We start from the raw sequence: 20,358 nt of genomic DNA on the forward strand, positions 1-20,358 counted from the left end.
ATTCAAGAATTAAAATAATATATTGTAGAGCAAATGTAACAAGACATTTAAGCCAAAATGTAACTTGATAAATTGTTATGAAAGGAAAAAAATAAAAATAACTCAAGTGCCTTTAAAACATTTTCAAATGTACTTTTTTTTTTTTTTTAAATTGCATTTTGGCAGGAAGACCTTGAAAAAGTTGGCACTGCTTAAAAAAAAAAAAAAGTGTAATGAATGATGAATTATCAACAAAAATAAAGTGAAAATGTCATTAAGGGGCACGGTGTGACACTGTTCAGTTGAGTGGTTTAATTTTTTTTGTTTGGTTTTGTTTTTGTTTTTATTGAAAAACACTAACTCTGATTCAGCATGCTCAGCAACATACATACCAAGCTGAGTTTAGTCATCAAAACCACTTTTAAATGCTGAAGTCCATACCTTGTAGCAATGGGGTCCCACACAACAATATCTGCATCCGAGCCTTTGGTAATTGTTCCCTTCCTGGGATAAAGGTTAAAAATCTTTGCTGCGTTGGTGCTGGTGACAGCTACAAATCGATTTTCATCCATTTTTCCGCTGTACTGCGAAAAAAAATAAAGCACATAATACTGACAGTTTAAAAATCTTAACCATGAATTATGTGATGTTTCCACATATAATTGCTGTGCCAAAAGGTCAATGCTTCATGTGTGTGCAGATACTGTGTTCTCTCAACGATATGCTTCAAATAAATCCCAGATCAGATACCATTCTACTATTAAATTGGTCTCCAAGACTGACCATTTGACCCTTTACCAATCAACTCTAATGGTCGCAAGTAGAAATTCAAAATGTCGTTTTTGCAATTATTTTTTATGTTGGTTGTTGAATAAAATGTTGTCAGGTCCTGAGTGGCACCCAGTTTCTGTCGTTTCACCTGCTGTGTTACATCTTTATACTTGTTCTAGGGTTATTTTAACTGCCTTGTGCATTCTTTGAGTTTTTTTTCATTAATCTATTTCCTACAGAAAAGCTGTTCTTGACGTAAGTCGCAAAGTTGCTAGAGTTATGAATTCATTACATTTCCACTTTACAGTTGAGAATTGTTTTACCAGTAAGAAATTGTATGTTAAGAATTATTTTTGCTCACGTGACCACACTTAAGAGATTTGAAAGTGTATTGCTATGAATATTTTCTAATGGGTAAGTGACTTTTAATGTATGTTTATAAGTGTTATTTTGCTGCTGCTAATCAAGTTGCGAATGTATTTCTCACACACTCTTTGCTATGAGTGAAGCGAGTCGGCTCTGTCATACAAAGAGTGAAGAGAAAGTACACTCTCAACGCAATTAGAGGTAGCCACCAAACACATATAAACATATTAACAAGTCATATTAACAAGTCACTGAATCTAAATAAAAACAGATGGAACATGATATTAACGTATTTAATCTGTTTTTATAGAACGTGTCGTGGTTTAAACGTTTAGAATGCTTTGTCACCGAGTGAGAGACCTACACTTTCAGAGAAATTAGAAGTGTAATTGCTGATAATAGGTTCCAATGGTCATGTGCAAGGGATCATATCACTCCTGTTCTAGAGTCCCTGCACTGGTTGCCTGCCTGTCAGGTTTCATGTTGATTTTAAAATTTTGCTTCTTACTTTTAAGGCTTTACGTGGTTTGGCTCCACAGTGTTTATCTGATCTGTTATCCTTCACGCAACCTGCGCTCAACTGATCTGGATTGTTATGTGTTCCCTCTGTTCGCCTGCGTTCTATGGGCGACAGGACTTTTTGTTGTTATGCCCCAAAACTTGGGAACACCATTCCTAAAGAGATCAGGGACTCTGCCACATCTAAATCTAGGTTAAAGCCCTACTTTTATAAAAAGGCATTTTATTTTCTGTTTTGTTTGCAAAGTGCTTTGAGATGTTGCTTTTAAAGGCTCTATATAAAATAAAGTTTATTATTATTATTATTATTATTAGAATGGAGACGTGACTTTTAATATATAAATACAGCATCCATGTACATTTAATTTCCTTTATAGTATAAGCTCAAAGCAAGCTCCAGGTAAAGGAGAACAATGATAACTCGATATTGGAGCAACAAAACCCAGAACTCAGTAGAATGCAAACGCCATAAAACAGTAAGGGGCATGTAAAAGAGCCATTCAAATCCCTTTGAAGCTACTTACTCTTTAAGTGGTGTCATTAAAAGTATCTTAAATACTCTGAACTTGCTTTTCATTTTGTAATATTAATGTGAAGTTAATTAGACTTCAGTAAATTCTTTGAAAATATGTCCCATGGTGTCACATGAACTGATATAACAAAGAAACTTTCACAATGACAATTGTCCAAAAAAGGAAATATCATCATAATGTGTTAACGTCTTCCTTTTTTGTGTTTCTATATGCAGACATGATATAAGGAAATACTAATGCTTTGAAACAAGGATTCAAACCAGATTTGTTTCCGTTCCGGTTCGGCTCAATCTGAACCAATTTTCGGCTCCAGTTCCGAAAGTTCTGAACGGCTGATATCATTCCGTTCCGGTTCAAACAAAATGAAATACCGGTTAATTCCGGTTCAATTGTTTTTTTAGCTAAGTATGCTATTTTATTGGTATAAAGGTGTTTTTAGTTTCTCAAATTAAACAAAAAGGCATGAAATAGTAAAATCTAGATAACCTGGCTCTCAAAGGGAAAACAGTGTGACAAGTTATCTGTCTGTATCATAAATCCACTTACTTCCTGTCTACAGAAGTAACAATGCATATGTTGTAGCCTTTTCTTTTCTCCGTTGCAACTTTCTTTTGCCTCAGTTTGAGTTTACAATTTTGTAAACATTTCAAAACAGCGACATTTCCCAACAATCTCGATGGGTTACCGTCCTTACATTCAACGTAACAATGCAGCTAATCGAGATCATGGCTCCATCAAATATGTCACTTTTTTCTCTCTGTTCTGTTCCATCTTACAAATTTGTGGTGTTTTTAACAGGGCTCTACACATCTGCCATATATTTGAAAGTTAATACCAAAAAAACATTTTTTGTGACAAACATCTCTTGTCTCTGTCATGTTTTTAAATCCTGTATTGTTTCCTGTGTTGCTGACTGAGATGTGGACTGGGACTGGGTGCTGTGAGAGCGTCCAGTGGTGCTGTAACAGAAATTTCGACTCTGGTTTGGGTGCTCGTGAGAGTGTCCAGCAGGGTGTGTCTGGTTTGGGTGCTCGTGAGAGTGTCCAGCAGGGTGTGTCTGGTTTGGGTGCTCGTGAGAGTGTCCAGCAGCGTGTGTCTGGTTTGGGTGCTCGTGAGTGTGTCCAGCAGCGTGTGTCTGGTTTGGGTGCTCGTGAGAGTGTGAAACACTGAACAATTAAATCGTGAATCGTTAAATGACTGAATACAACTAAATAAATTAGTTATACAATAAACAATGCAGTTGTCTGAAGTCAATGGTAAAATGTCTTAACTGTTATTAATATCCAGGAATATAACTAGCATTTCACTTACCACACATTCTTTTACAGCTTATTTTCTTTGTACATAACTTAAGTTAATAACAGTACCTGTTTATTCTGAGTGAATACAAGACTGATCATGTAACGTGGATCCAGCATGTACCTGACTGCAAGGTGGAGGCCTGAACTGAAGGCAAATATAGGGCTATTTGATTCACTGGCTGAAAATGCAAGCAAAATGTAATGTTGAATTTCACTAGCTGGCTGTGATGTAATGCTTGTCGTTGACCACAGGGATTTAAGACCATGGGTAGATCGCTTTTTTCAAATTTTTGTATGTTTGAAAACAATGGAAAGAGACAGCGAGAACAGGCTAAAGGGAACGAAAAAAAAACTATTAACCAATAAACAAAATCTTGAATTCCGTTTTCGTTCTAGAACGTAATCAATTCATTTTGTTTCATTTTTTGTTTCTGTTCCATGAAAAATGTCGTGTTTCTTTCGTTTATCATTCCAGTTCCGTTTCGAATCCCTGTTTTGAAATCCATTTACAATGCAATGCAATGCAATGCAATGCTCAGAAGTTACAAGTAGAAACTTTGCAATGCCTTTAAAAATATGTGATAGACATTACACCAGTATATTGTTTTTTAAGACAATCTATACCCTTTCTCCTTGACAGTTACTTACCACTCCCTTCTCCCATATAACAGACATCCGGTCTTCCACTCCATTCACTCCATTAGGAATTTTGGTGAAGTCATCCTTTCCCAGAGCTTTCTGGCAGGTACTGAAGGTGCAGTTGTCAGTTCCAGTCACATTGAGATCATCACTGAAACGAGCAAAAATAAGAAAACATCTCTAATGTTCATATTTTTAAATAATATTTTAAACAGTGAAATTGTACATTTGTTTTAGGTTCGCCAGGACGTAGCAAAGTAAACTACTTCCTGGGTCAAGTTAAAAGGACATTAGGGGGGCAGTGTAAACTAGAAATGTTTTTTTTTTTTTTTTTTTGTGTGAACAAATACAAAGCAACCCGGTGGCGTAATCTGGGAAAGGAATATCAAAATATCAACATGAAAAGTTGATCTGTATCTGGACATCAACTGTAATTGACTTGATCAAGAGAATTACAGAATATAGTTGAGTACAAAGTATGAAGCCAGTTTCTTGAAGAGTTTGGTCTTTTCAAGCTCCCATAAGGATGTTTAATAAGCGATGCTTACAATAAACGTATTGGTGGTGCGCTCTATGACTAGTCATCTCCCAGACCCATGTATTCAGCTATAAAGAAGAGTGTCCTGTTCTTTATAAATTAATCTAATGTCTGACCACTGAAGTACACCGGACTATGGTAAAATCCTTTTTCATATCTCATGAGAGCTATGACACATAATTGAAAAATCATGCAATATTTATGTCTGTGAGTGTGTGCAGGTTTTTTTTTTTTTGAGAAAAAAGGGGATTCATCTACATAAACAGTGGCAATACACTTCATTTGGGTCAACACTTCCTGTTTGTATTTTATTTAAAATTTATCAACCAGCATGTCCACAAACACGTCAATGTCTGGAAAATGTTATGTGGCCAAAATGGCAACACAGAAAGCAGCATTAGCCATTATGAACTGCTGTGAGAAGAAACTGTAAATAGAGCAGCAAGCAAGTTGTCTAAAGCCGAGAAATCAGAAAGCAGTTTGTTATTGATTGTCTGTGTACAGTTACAGATGTATTTCATTTGTTTTTTTTTAGAAAATATCTTCAATTACGATGTGCAGCTGTTGACAACTGCATAATGGCAACAGCTGATTGAGACAGCAGTAATAAAATATTAATAACTAGGAAAAGGAATACTATAGTATGTATTATAGAAATATAATTTTGCATGCAGACAGTAATCATCCAAAACATTTGATCTAAAATATACCATATGGTTAATTTGTATGGCTAAAAAGAATACGTAGTGATACGTCTGACTTTCAAATAAAAGCTAAAGACATGCAGGCTTGCTTTCGATCTAGGAGTTATAATAAGAACTTCATTGATACCACTTTTAGTAGAACTGAAATCAAAGGACATATGGGCTTAACTCCGGAACAGACAGGCACGGCGTGGCACCACTGGGCATTTTTATGGTGCGATGCCGCTAGTCCACACCCGGGCACACATGAGTGGTATGCACTACGCGACTGACTTTGCTTACAATATTGTAGACAAATGGAATGGTACAGCACAGTAGTTGTCAGTAACACACTGTAGGCTATGTACTCGAATAATGTTTTGCATCACCTAGAATGTTAGGGAGGAGACCTAATTAAAAGAAGAAAAAAAAAAACTATATGAACATTATTTTATTTAACACCATGCAATCTAAAAAAGTCTACCGGAAACTACAACAGTAGTACTGCTACAGTAGATCATGTTAATGTCACATTTTTCAATTTTTGGAAAACTACAAAATGATATGTAATTCAATATGTTAGCGTAACATTATTTAACAGGTTTTGTTTGACTTTTAAGCAAAAATGGTTAATTCTCTGGTGTGATGCAAAACTTTTGGCCATAGCTGTAATGCCCCCATATAATCTACTACAGCAATTCCCAAACCATTGATTGTCACATACCCCCTTCCAGGCCTATCAACTGTCGGAGTACCCCTAGCATACAGGTTTATACGTTAATGTTATGTTTAAAATATGCTGTAATGTCAGAGTGGGTTATAATAACATTCTGTGTATGAAATTAACAGAATTAAAATATACAAAGTGGGGTCCTAAGCCATTCTCTGTGTCTACTTTGTTTCTGGTCACAAACTCCCCCACTGACAAAGAATGCTTTTAAAGAGTCGTAAACTAAATACTGGACAAGTAGCTTATCTCCCCATCAGCTGAATGAGTCTTTTGGTGTGAGCAGTATCCTGCAGAGGGTACAAGCCAGACAGTTTTGGGTGCTTTGACACCTAGGACAGAAAACAGTCCATCTCTAGCTGGCAGGGGAGAAACAGCGGACCAACACGAAATCCAAGGCTCTTGACACACTTCTGACAATCTGAAGACCCAGCCTGTGACTGGCTTGAAGAGAGATACCGTTTTCAGAAACTCTGATATAAGATAACTACTCTAGTGTGTGACTTGGTGTGGGAGTCCGCTGCGTGAGACGTCTAAAATCCTGAAAGTATTTGTAATCAAATCTCTGACGTAGCCCCGATTGATCACCGGATAAAGAGTTGGATGAACATTTGAAGTCAACATAAATTTAAATATAATCAATTTATTAAGCTAGCAGTGCCAGAGTTTCCGGTGGAATATCACACACATGACCGGACGAAGAGTGCACATATTGGTGGAGGAATTGCTGTTTCAGTGGAATAACTAAATAGTTAATGACCCTTGTTTTTGCAAAGAGAAATCTTTCGTATCCGTAAATGTGAGGAAAGCAGAACCCGGAACCTACCAGCAGGAGAGCTTTTGAGCAACTGTATTGTTGAAGAATTATTGTAGAATCCAAATTTAGCTGTCCCGGTAATAGATAATTCTTGATAAGTTGTCTGGACGCAGAGAGCGTCTTTATCTCGCAAGAGGGAGAATTGCCTTTTGAACCAAAACATATATATAAGACTGATTTAACGATGCTGATTATCAAATATTAACAAAAGTAAATATTTGTGTTACTAACGATACCCCTGTTAAGACTAACCTTTGTCTTAAATAGCTGTCAGGAATGCAGTTGTAACCTTAAGGGAATCTCTCATAGATTGCGTTGGATTGCTAATCAACCAGCAGGAGTAGGGTGTCTGTTTAGATTTTCTTTTCTGTACTGTTTAGTTTAGTTCATTCTTCCTTTCTGTATTAGTTTAGTTGTTGCACCTTTCATTTTTCATTTATTTAGTTTTAATTCAAATAAAACTGTTCCTTTGTATTCACTAGAAATGTTGTCTAGTCTGATTATTCTGATAGAGGAGGGTTCTGCATGACTTGAATTCAAATAAGGTATTTTATTATTACAACTTTAAAACAAATATACATTGCATGCTACAATGCTTTCATAATACACATTTATACACATGCACAATAATACATACAATATAAATTACTAAAATAATATAATTAGCGCTTTGATTTTCAGTTTTATCTGATAAAACCCGATAAAACACCACCAATACAAAAACAATGAAATCGATGTATAATAAACACCAGAAAAACACTGGAAATGGTCACTTAAAAAACGAAAAGCTAACACATAAAACAAAAACAAACTACCTTTCCCAGTGCAGCTGGGCAATGCCGCTTGTTCCTTCCTGACTTGTATCTATTATTGATTAGTTCTGAATACTTTAAACCTGAATGGAGGCTTGTTTGCAGAATTTTAATATTAGTTATGATATGGAGGATTTAAAACAGAATTATAAATTGTGGCTACATGGCTACACACAAAAAACGCAGTAGAAGGTGTCCATGACCATAAGGATTTAGTTGTGGAAGACAGCAAAGGAAAGAAGGTACATCTTAAGTGTGCAACTATGTCGAGTTACAACTATTGTGACAGAAAAAAACCCCCAAGCATTTTGGAAAGTAACCGAAAACAATAAATTCATATGGTATATAAAAAGCGAAAGCCCCGAAAAAAATGATTTATATAAAAACTTGAAAATAGCTAAAAATAAACATGCAATTAATAAAAAACAAAAGTCCTAAATATAATATATAATTCTCACTGTACTGTGGTGATTGGTGGTGAGGCCTCTGTACCTCATTGTCTCTGTGTATCTTTGTTCTCATTGGTACCTCCTGGAGGTTTGCAATAAACGTGTGCGTGGTGAACCCAAGTGTCCCACAGCTGTGCGACTGTCTTGCACGGCACAGCCTTTATTTTTGTTTCTGAAACTAACTAGTGTCACGCGCCATTTCACGGCAGGAATTAAAAGGAAGTCCCTGTGAAACTATAAAGATTAATGATTCAACTACACAAGAAAGATTAACTTTTGTCACGGAGTATAATTATATCTCCAATGAAATTAAAAAGAATAATCTGGAAACACTGGAGTATATTAAAATGTGATCCTCAACTTTGACCTTTTGTTACCTCTTTTTTTTTTTTGACGTGGCAAGAATATTAAACATTGCCTTAATCGCTTCTATGTATAAATTAATACCATCTAATGACAACTGGCTTACTAAAACAGTGCATGGGAACATTCGGTGTGAATATTGGTATTGTTCTAACACGCACAATACCAATATTGTAATCACCCACACTGGTTGTAGATACATGATACAAGGTGTTATCAATTGTGATACAACCCATGTGGTATATATGCTTAAATGTCCTTGTGGCTTAGTTTATGTAGGACAAAAAATAAACATACAAATATATATAATAGAACATAAGGCTGCAATATGAAATAACAATATGGATTATGCGATAGCGAGACATTATTAAGCCAGTCTCAAGTCTCAATTTCTACGAGAGGTGGTAATACAATTAATCTGCCAGTCAGGAGATAGTTATTCTAGATTTATACTTTACAATCTATGGAACCACATTGACTTAATGAAACATTAGATCTCAATCCATATCTATAAAATTTTTTAAAAATTAGATCATTAATCTTTATATGCCAAATTTAATCTTCAGGTGGCCGGGGCTGAGAATCCCGTTTCAATGGCTTTTGAAGTGTTGAATAACTGTTTAAGTTAACTATGTAATATGATCTGTAATGTATAGCAGAATATATGGCTGTATTTTAATATATCAGAGTTTGAGTTTAATTATTGTATAATTACACTTTGTATAGATGAAAAATTGATTCTGAAACCATTTTCAATTAATGAATGCTATATGATAAAGCTGTTTTTTTTTTTTTATTGACAATCGTTGCAACAACTGATGAAGGCACACAATGTGTCAAAACATTGTTGGTTTTTTGTTTTGTTTTAATAAATAATAAAAAAATTTTAAAACAAAATGTAATAAGAATCTGATGCATATAATTATTAGAGGTCAAGTCTAAAAGAAGAGATTTTTGAGTGTGCGACCAACCTCGTCTCTACAAGTGTCAGAGCAGGGTATACATGGTTTATATGTCATTGCTGTAACACTTTTTTTTAACTCTACAGAGACATTTTTATATATATATATATATATATATATATATATATATATATATATATATTATATATATATATATATATGTGCACACACTGAGTGTACAAAACATTAGGAACACCTGCTCTTTCCATGAAATAGACTGATGAGGTGAATCCAGGTGAAAGCTATGATCCCTTATTGCTGTAACCTGTTAAATCCACTTCAGTGTAGATGAAGGGAAGACAAGTTAAAGAAGGATTTGTAAGCCTTGACACAATTGAGACATGGATTTTGTATGTGTGCCATTCAGAGGGTAAATGGGCAAGACAAAAGATTTAAGTGCCTTTGAACAGGGTATAGTAGTAGGTGCCAGGTGCGCCGGTTTGAGTGTGACAAGAACTGCAACACTACTGGGTTTTTCACATTCAGCAGTTTCCCATGTGTATCAAGGGTGGTCCACCACCTGAAGGACATCCAGCCAACTGCAGGCCAGTGGTCTAAAACAGCTCATTGATGAAAGAAGCCAAAGGAGGCTGACACAAATTGTGCAGAGCAACAGAGGGTCAACCGAGAGTCCAGTACAACATTGGTGCCGAAAGACCCATAAAAGAATGCACAACTCGTCGTACCTTGACACGAATAGGGTATGGCAGCAGACGACCTAACAGAGTTCCACTTCTTTCAGCAAAGCACAAGAAACTGCCGTTGCAGTGGGCTAAGGAACGAAAACACTGAAGGATTGGAAAAAACATTGCCTGGTCTGATGAATCCCAGTTCCTGCTGTTTCACACTGATGGGAGGAGTAGGGTATGGAGAAAACCACATGAGTACATGCATCCATCACGCCACATGTCAACATTGCAGGCTGGTGGTGGTGGTCTGATGGTGTGGGGTGTTTTCATGGCACACATTGGGCCCCTTGATAAAGGTGGAGCAACGTCTGAATGCACAGGATATCTGAACATCATTGCCAATCAGGTGCATCCCTTCATGGCAGCAGTGTATCCATCTGCTAATGGATTTTTTCAGCAGGATAATGCCCTATGACACAAGGCTAGGATTGTCCAGGAATGGTTCCACGAACATGACAGTGAATTCAGCTTACTGCAGTGGCCTGCCCAGTCACCAGATCTCAATCCAATTGAGCATCTGTGGGATGAGATGGAACAAGCTATTCGGAGTAGATCTACCAGCCAACTTGACACAACTGTGGGAAGCATTGGAGTCAACATGGGCCAGCATCCCTGTGGAACACTTTCAACACCTTGTAGAGTCCATGCCCAGATGAATTGAGGCTATTCTGAGGGCAAAGGGGGGGTGCAACTCAATATTAGGAAGGTGTTCCTAATGTTTTGTACACTCAGTATATATATATATATATATATATATATATATATATATATATATATATATATATATATATATAATGATTTCCATTACATGAGTAGATGTTAAACTTCATGCTGATTTTAACTCGGCTCTCACCAAGATAAGCACCAACTAAGACGTAGCTTTACAGTAAACTAATGTGATCCATCTGCATCTCTATCCATTTGCGTTATTTTTCAACTGATGATGTAGATATCCTTCTGTCTGGTGTCGATTGCTGAAGTGTAATGCTGGCTCCAGGGATCAGCTTATTTTGCCTCCCCAGTGCATCAGCACACACAACGGCTGCGATGCTGGCTCCGGGGATCAACCCAGTGCGGTCTCCCCAGCACAATAAGGTTCAACAGGGTGTCCATATACGTCGAATATATGGACACCTCTGGGCCTTATTGCAACCCCCAATAAGTCTGTATATTCAATGTATACAGACACCCTGAAGGGCCTTATTGCATTTATAATCCAGGTAAAACAGTGGATTTGAAGAAAAAAAAAAGCATAAATCATGTTTAGAGCATTTTTTTAATGAAATATCCTTATGCCAATAAAGTAGTCCCTTTTCTAATGCTGAACTATACACTAAGTTAAGCTGAGTAACATAATTTGATTAAAACATGCAAAAGAAAGTGCATCTTTATTTTTTATATTGTGAACATTGCCATTGAAAAGATACACCAGGGGGGCAGAGCTGAGATGGCACAGTTTTATTTTTCCCTGTCACTTGGTGCAGACACGTTTGAGCAGAACAGACGTGAGGAATTCTCGGATTTCAGTAACTTGTTCAAGGTCTGTGTCAGAGAGAGGTGGATAATGAGCTAAAGTGTCTTTTGTGTTTTTCTTTAGTGTTTACAAACTGCTAAAAATATATTATTTGAAGTGACAAAGTCGGAGTGAGTGAGTATAAAGACAGAAAAATGTTTTAGTATTTTTTGTATTTTTTTCTGTACCTCTGTAACTGTAAACAAGATGGTACCAGCACTTTAAATTCTGTGAGGCAGCGCAGTGATTTCTAATAATGTGATGAGGCTCCAGCTGTCCATATCCATCCAATATATGGACAGCTGGAATCTTGCTCGACCAATGACATTGCTTGTTTCACGTTCCATTGCCAGCACTGGATTATATCTATGTATGTTTACATTTGGATAAATGTAACATTAGGATTACTATTTCTCTTATGGAGTTCCCTGTTAGCTACTAGTTCTTATAGAGGATCTCTAGACACTAACTTGGCTAGTAGGTCCATGAGGTATCCGGGTGTGGAGGGGTCTGGCCTCAGTGGTGGTCCCATGACGAACTTTGCTGCATGAGACCAGTCTTTATTCCAGTAATGAGTGCCATCTGTTCCAAGGCCTGCAGCAATGGGCTCGCCAAATACAACCTTACCTGTAAAAACATCACAACATCAGTATCTGGGACATTTTAAAGGACATCCTTTTCCTTTAATCAACTGTTAGGTATTTACGAATATATTTAATAGACATATTAGTTAGTACCATTACTGCTGCTGTTCTGTCCTTTGGCTAGTAACATTTAATTTGTTAACTATCTGCAATTAATGATGCCCTGAACTGGGTTAATTTTTTATTTCATATTGCCAGTGCCATGAGATGCATTAACAAACCTTTTAGTATCAAAAACTGGATCACAAAACCACACAAAATACATGAACGCATATTAAAGACCTAATTTATAAATCAGCTTTTAAATAATTTGGAAGAATTTAGAACCGTATTTGAAAGAAATGTTTTCAGTCATTTAATCAATTTGGTGTTCATTCAATAGTTGGCAAAACACTGGCAAATAAGAGGATCCTTCAGCACTTAATTCTGAACTTGATTTAATTTCATTATTCACAGTTGTGTGTTGTTAGAAGTAAAATCACAGCTAAACAATATTACATTTTAGATTAAACAGTGACACACTGGTTTAGGGGCCACATGAACCCAGAGTAAATTGGTTGACCCCAAAGATGTGTGGCACAATGGCTTGTATATGTATTGCTTTCAACTTTATTATAAACAGCAGTTCTGGTCATTCTTTAAATATTTTTATCTGTGGTTCACTTTGAGCTGATAAACAAAATGAAACACCATATACTCTTTAAAAGAAGCATCCAGAAAGCACACCTTCTCTACGTGAATTAGCAACTACTTTAGCTGCAGACTTGCTCATTACATGAACCACGTAGAGCGGACAGTTGACAGAATGTGCTATGGTAATGGCTCGCTGGGTAGCTTCTGCCTCTACTTCTTCAGGGCGACACAGCTCATGTCCTTCTGGTCCAGTGATCCCCATAGCCAGCATTTTCTTGGCACCCTAAACAAATGTTTGCAAAAGATTAAACTTGTACTTTCCTGTGTCACAATGCTGTCTTAACTGCATGAAAAGGCAAATGAGCATCACACCCACAAGGTCCTTTATACTGATATAATGTGTTTATGGTGCCACCTGCTGCTGACTACAGATTCAGCAGGCCTCATACTGACTTTACAATGAGAAAATAAATCTTCACAGTGTTAAATGTAAAGTATCTTGTTTATAAGAGTGACCCAGGGAGGCACCTGGTATAACATTGCAACATAGAAACGCCTTTATATAAAAAAAAATTATAAACATAAATTAAAACATTTTACATAATAAAAAATTAATAACTGTACTTTTGTAGTATAAAACAATTTTCCAGCCACAACTCAAAGAACATCTCTGAAGGATGAGACATGATTAAAGAACGGTAGGGAGCACTGTACAGGGCAAGAATATAAAAAAAAAAAGCACACACCTTAAAGTATCAGTGTTAAAACATCGGACAATACATTTTCCCAATTGAATTAGCTTAACCTGCGAAATAAGAATGTTTTTAGTTTCTTCTTAAAAGGGAAAATTTCAGCGGTAAGTTCTACAGGCAGAGCATTCTAAATCTGTTTACCACGGACCGAAAAAGAACAAGCTCCAAAACATTTGTTTAAAATGTAGCTGATACACTGGTGTGCAAGGACCTCAGACTCCTAATAGGGTTATAAACCTGCAGTTTCCCAGTCTGACAGTGAGGCAGTTGCAGATAAACTGCTTTGTGAATTAAGCACAGGAATTTGAATTGTGCACGAAGCTCAATTGTGAGCCAATGTAAATCCAGTAAAATTTGGGAAGTTGGATGCCGACAGGATCGACCAATCAAGAGTCGAGCTGTTATTTTTGGGAGCGATCAGTCAGAAACTGCCTGATCCAGTCAAGTGCGGTGACGCCGATGCCCATATCCTGCTCCACCCTCTGCAATTAAAGACTGTGGTCTATTGTGTCAAAGGCCGCAGAGAGGTCTAACAGGATTAAAATGGCCGAACCCCCTTTATCTAGCACGCCGAGTAACTCATCTACAACACACAAGGTAGCCGTCTCAGTACTATCGAAGGGTCAGAATCCAGACTGATTAGTGTCAATGACTAGACAGGAAGACAAATGTTCTTGCAGCTGCTGAGCAGCATGTTTTTCAATAATTCTTAAATGCATTATGATCCAGATTAGCTTTTTTTAACAATGGGGAAACTGACTGAAGTTTCACGTTCTGAGGGAAGGAGCCCTGAAAAAACTGATTAATGATTTTTTGCAGAATAGGCCCAAGAATTGAACAGCTCTATTTGATCAGTACTGAAGGACGTGGGTCGATGTCACAGAAAGTAGGTATCATCTTAGTAAGGGTTGCTGTGAGCTCAGACAAAGTAACTTGGCTGAACTCATGCAGCGAGTGAGACTGTGGAGCTCTCACCTGAAAACCAGAGGGGGCTTGAACACAGGTGTTGGAAATGGACATTAACAGCTTGTATTTTATTGTCAAAAAATTAAAGAAAGGCATGACAAGTTACCACTGAGTTAGTGAGAACCTGCTTGGTGGATTGAGGGTTGGACAATTGACCAACCACCTGAATAATTCCCCAGGTCGATTCTTAACAGTTTCAATCCTAGTCGCTAGATAGGATTTCTTAGCCTCAGATTGCTTGGCGATATTGTTTCCTGATCAATTTGAGAGCGATTTTGTCAGCTAATAGATTTGTTTTATGTCAATGGCGCTCAGCCGATCGTACTTGTCTTCTAAAAATAATCAGGTTTTGTGTGAACCAGGGTTTAGGGGGCAGACGCTTGAGACGAATCAATTTTTGGGAGTCACTGAATCAAGAACGTTGTTAAGTGAAGAGTTATACAAACAAACTAACTCTGCAAGCTGCACTGTGAAATCAACAGCCCTCAGTTCCTTCTGCAAAAATGGTGTCATGTTCTCTGCAGTTAATGGTTTCTTAGGTCTAATTAGATTTTTTTCTTCATTAGCATGATGACTATGGATAAAAGCTTTAATATTAAAGCTAAATGAATGATATCCAAAATAGAGACCGGGATTTGTGCTGAAAAGATTAAACCCAGACTATGTCCGGCTCTATGAGTTGGGCAATCAGATTGATTATAGTCCAGACTAAGCATATTAACCATCAACTGGGAAGCTAATTTATCATTAACCATACTTTCATTGGATCATTATACTATAAAACAACTAGAGATTTACTTTAATTTGCTAGCTTTAATTCTTTTAAAAATGTAACTCAGTTTCAAATGGAGTGCCACCACTGAGAGTCCCCACTATTTGATAAACAAAAATAATTCAGTAAGGGTAGCATGACAGTATTAATCTTAAATAACTGTGCTATGTGACTTTTTAGCTTAGTAAATAGTCAGAGCCAATTCCGCTTTATTTTAATTCATAAAACATTCAGCCTCAGCACAACATTCTCTTCTCTGTTCAATAACTGTGTGCATGCGTACCTCAGTTGGGGCGAGAGGGCTCTTCAGCCTGAAAGGTCATTTGATCCATAGATGTTTGACTACATAAATTAATCCATGAACTGTACCTGTACAGGTCAATGCCAGTACAAAGTAAACCCTAAACTGTACACAGCTGTACTAGAATCATGATATTCAATATTTTCCTCTATGGACTTTGTTAAAACAACATGTAGTCATTACATGGGAATGCAAGTTGGCTCATCCAAAGGTTAAAATATGTACAGTATTCACCACTTACACCATACAGGGTTTTATATATATATATATATATATATATATATATATATATATATATATATATATATATATATATATATATATATATATATATATATATATATATATATAGGTAAATAGTCACCTTTTGGATCGCCACACAGGCGCTCACGGGTTCTTCTCCCTTCGAAGTCACGACCCAACACACAGGATTGAACTGAAACAGCGCTCACGCGCACTTATAATAAACAAATGAAATAAAAACAAACAAACACCTAGCTCCTACTCGGAGCACTAACTAAACACCAGCAGATCCCTAACTAACACACAGGACATCTAGGCCATTTACCTGACCCGAACATAAATCTTTCACAGGCTTCACACAATACCTTATTTTGAATACGACTGCTCACACACAGAGTCAGGCTCTTCTCTCAGCAGCAGCCTTGAGCAGGCTGGCTGCCTCTCTTAAATACCCTGCACCTGGCTCTAATTTACAATTACCACCAGGTGCAGGGGATAACTAAACAATAAAACAATGAATCAATTAAACCCATAACACCCAAGTGTGCATTCTCACATGGTTTTAGCAGGGAGGGATTTTAACCCCCTCCCTGCTATCTCACAATATATATATATATATATATATATATATATATATATATATATATATATTATATATATATAATATATAATATATAATATTATTATATATAAAACCCACACACACACACACACACACACAGTATCCACCACTTGCATTGTACACGGTTATTTCGGGCAGCCACTTATATCATAAGAACATAAGAACATAAGAAAGTTTACAAACGAGAGGAGGCCATTCGGCCCATCTTGCTCGTTTGGTTGTTAGTAGCTTATTAATCCCAAAATCTCATCAAGCAGCTTCTTGACGGATCCCAGGGTGTCAGCTTCAACAACATTACGGGAGTTGATTCCAGACCCTCACAATTCTCTGTGTAAAAAAGTGTCTCCTATTTTCTGTTCTGAATGCCCCTTTTTCTAAACTCCATTTGTGACCCCTGGTCCTTGTTTCTTTTTTCAGGCTGAAAAAGTCCCTTGGGTCGACACTGTCAATACCTTTTAGAATTTTTGAATGCTTGAATTAGGTCGCCACGTAGTCTTCTTTGTTCAAGACTGAACAGATTCAATTCTTTTAGCCTGTCTGCATATGACATGCCTTTTAAGCCCGGAATAATTCTGGTCGCTCTTCTTTGCACTCTTTCTAGAGCAGCAATATCTTTTTTATAGCGAGGTGACCAGAACTGAACACAATATTCAAGATGAGGTCTTACTAGTGCATTGTACAGTTTTAACATTACTTCCCTTGATTTAAATTCAACACTTTTCACAATGTATCCGAGCATCTTGTTAGCCTTTTTTATAGCTTCCCCACATTGTCTAGATGAAGACATTTCTGAGTCAACAAAAACTCCTAGGTCTTTTTCATAGATTCCTTCTCCAATTTCAATATCTCCCATATGATATTTATAATGTACATTTTTATTTCCTGCGTGCAGTACCTTACACTTTTCTCTATTAAATGTCATTTGCCATGTGTCTGCCCAGTTCTGAATCTTGTCTAGATCATTTTGAATGACCTTTGCTGCTGCAACAGTGTTTGCCACTCCTCCTACTTTTGTGTCGTCTGCAAATTTAACAAGTTTGCTTACTATACCAGAATCTAAATCATTAATGTAGATTAGGAATAGCAGAGGACCTAATACTGATCCCTGTGGTACACCGCTGGTTACCACACTCCATTCTGAGGTTTTTCCTCTAATCAGTACTTTCTGTTTTCTACATGTTAACCACTCCCTAATCCATGTACATGCGTTTCCTTGAATCCCAACTGCGTTCAGTTTGAGAATTAATCATTGTTTTGCTCTGTTACTTAACTGCAAACACAGCTTCAAGGTAACTGTCCTACATTTTCACTGTAATTGAAGGTCTGTAAATCCCTCGTCAAAGAAGCTTGGCAATCTAATCAAGGATTACTTAGCATGGCCTTCAGCGTGAGGTTTTGTCACAAATGGGATTTTCACTGCAGAAGTCTCGTAACCATAACGTTTGACTTCCGGACATGTTTCCATTGTTCAGCTTTTTAGTGTGAGAATGCGATTTACCCACCCTTTAAAGTCATTCTGGGTCGATTGCAGCGTACCAAAGTTAGTCCACTTGATGCGTCTAACTAGTGGATTAAGCAGGTTTAGCCCACTTGCTTGGACTAAAGTTAGTAGACTTGTTAATCTCGGATGCAGCGTACCAGAAGATAATCACCACAGGTGGATCAGCTGTTAAATCGGACTAAACAAGATCCTGTTTGCAGCGTACCAAATTAGATGTGAGATGATCCTTTAGAACTTAATGTTCAGTGTCAAGCAGCAATAGGCTGCCGGCAAGTTAATGCAAGTATGATCCGTGTGCGGAATGTGCATAAAAAGACATGTATTAGGCTACAGTAACATTATGAATATAGGTGTACTTTTACTTAAATGTGCTTGCCCGAATCACGTCTAATGTAATAATTATCTGCAAGAGATGATGACCACCATTGATACTTTTGAGACATGCATGCTTGTCAGGTATTCGTTGAGCATTTTATATCAAAGCTGCCAATGGGCCCCTCCGTGGAGTGACATCCTCAGCCCCACCTCACCGAGGTAATAAATAGTCACTGTGCAGAGACATCAGTCTCTCAGAACCCATGAATGCGACTGATGCGACCTCACAGGGTTGGCAGTCATCTTCTCTTTCAGGGAACCGGGGTTACATCCGTAACCTATCGTTCTCTTTCAATTCGAAGATGACCGCCAGTTATACTTTTGGGAAATATCGGACAAATAGCGTGTGTGGTTTGTCATTCCCATTGATTTAAATAACAAACGCATTGTTTATATCGTGTTAAGCACACTGTATATTTCGGGCAGACTCAGCTGTTTGGATCTCGTTATGTGCCATTCACATGGATTTCAATAACAAACGCACCTCTTATTGCTGTAGTAATCACACTGACTGCAACAGCAAGCATGGCTGGAAAGTGAAAAGCAATTAGCATCAGCACAGAAATTCATCGTAAATGTAAATGTCTGTCGCATATTGTGCGCTTGCTAAAGCATGCTTGGAACTCTGTCATCAAATTGCAACATTGCTTAAAAAAGCTAGAGTTTCTGTAGTTGAGGAGTATGAGAGGTGAAAGTAACAGAAAGTAAATAATATAATGTAAACTCATCCATTAACAAAAAAATTATCTACTAACAATAGTCTGGATGTGCCACCTCAAGCAGGTTAAAATAAAACATGTTGTGTGTGTGTGTGTGTGAAGTACATTAAAATATATATATATATTTTGTTGTAGCCTTTAATCCACATTAATGGAGAGTAGAAGAAATGAAACAAAATTTGCACAAAGATTAAAAAGAAGACTAGTGAAAAAAAAAATACCAAACTCATAAATGAAAGTTCAGATAGCAAAATTTATCCCTGTCTCTACTCTTCTTTACTGTTTTGTTCTTTGCTTGTTTGACATTTTCCATTTTGCAATTTGAGCAAAATAATGAATAATAAATGCTCTCATTTGCATACTAAACAGCATTTAATAGTACTGTACATGCCACTACACACCATACTCTATTCACAAGACAACTGCTTAACCTTCAACATCACATTATATTTAGCACGGGTGATTTAAAATGTATATTTGTATATAGGCACAGGGATTGCACAGTCACTTCACGTGCAGAGTAAAGTGTGTATTTGTATATGAGCATGGAGATGTGTGTGTGTAGAATAGTGGCCGACAAGGAGGCAGTAAATTCTCACCGCAAAATCACGGGGGAATGTGGCTGGAGCCGTGAATTGAGTAAAAGATTACATTAATAATTAAGGCTCCAGCCACAGGTGTATAAATAGTGATAACGGGTGGCACAAGGATGGTGTGTTCAGGGAGACAGCGTGAGGAGAATGCCCCCAAGGTCAAACCCTCACTAAGCAGCGACTGTCCCACTGGATTGTGGACACAATATCAACTGTGTATACTAGTGATAGCCTACCCCCACCTGGGAGGGTGGCTGCGCACTCAACCAGAGGTGTGGCTACATCATGGGCCCTCTTCAGAGGTGCCTCGTTGACAGATATATGTGCAGCGGCTAGCTGGACTAGCCTGCATACATTTACCAGGATCTACTGACTTAATGTTATAGATCCCTTTATGCCTTTAATAGGCACTAGGGTCCTTGAGGTTGCATGCTCAAACCACCAACACTAGATGGCAGTAGCGAGATGTCCCTCAGATGCTGTCCGCTCATTCTTCCTCACGACGGCTCTGATATAATTTCCAAAAAGTATTACTGGCGGTCATCTTCGAATTGAAAGAGAACGATAGGTTACGGA

The 20,358-nt window shown here is 37.4% G+C and overlaps 1 protein-coding gene across 1 annotated transcript in view; it reads right to left on the reverse strand.

The window, feature by feature from the left end:
- Positions 1–20,358, reverse strand: part of dpys (dihydropyrimidinase) — a 49,114-nt gene that overhangs the window by 17,132 nt on the left and 11,624 nt on the right. Inside the window, exons 4-7 of the mRNA XM_041245618.1 lie at positions 13,032–13,221; positions 12,132–12,288; positions 4,118–4,259; positions 421–563 (exon numbers count right to left, since the gene is read on the reverse strand). Of these exons, the coding sequence (XP_041101552.1) occupies positions 421–563; positions 4,118–4,259; positions 12,132–12,288; positions 13,032–13,221 (632 nt within the window). The remainder of the gene's footprint in view (positions 1–420; positions 564–4,117; positions 4,260–12,131; positions 12,289–13,031; positions 13,222–20,358) is intronic.

The sequence above is a fragment of the Polyodon spathula genome, chromosome 3 (genome assembly GCF_017654505.1).
Source record: "Polyodon spathula isolate WHYD16114869_AA chromosome 3, ASM1765450v1, whole genome shotgun sequence".
NCBI lineage: Eukaryota > Metazoa > Chordata > Actinopteri > Acipenseriformes > Polyodontidae > Polyodon > Polyodon spathula.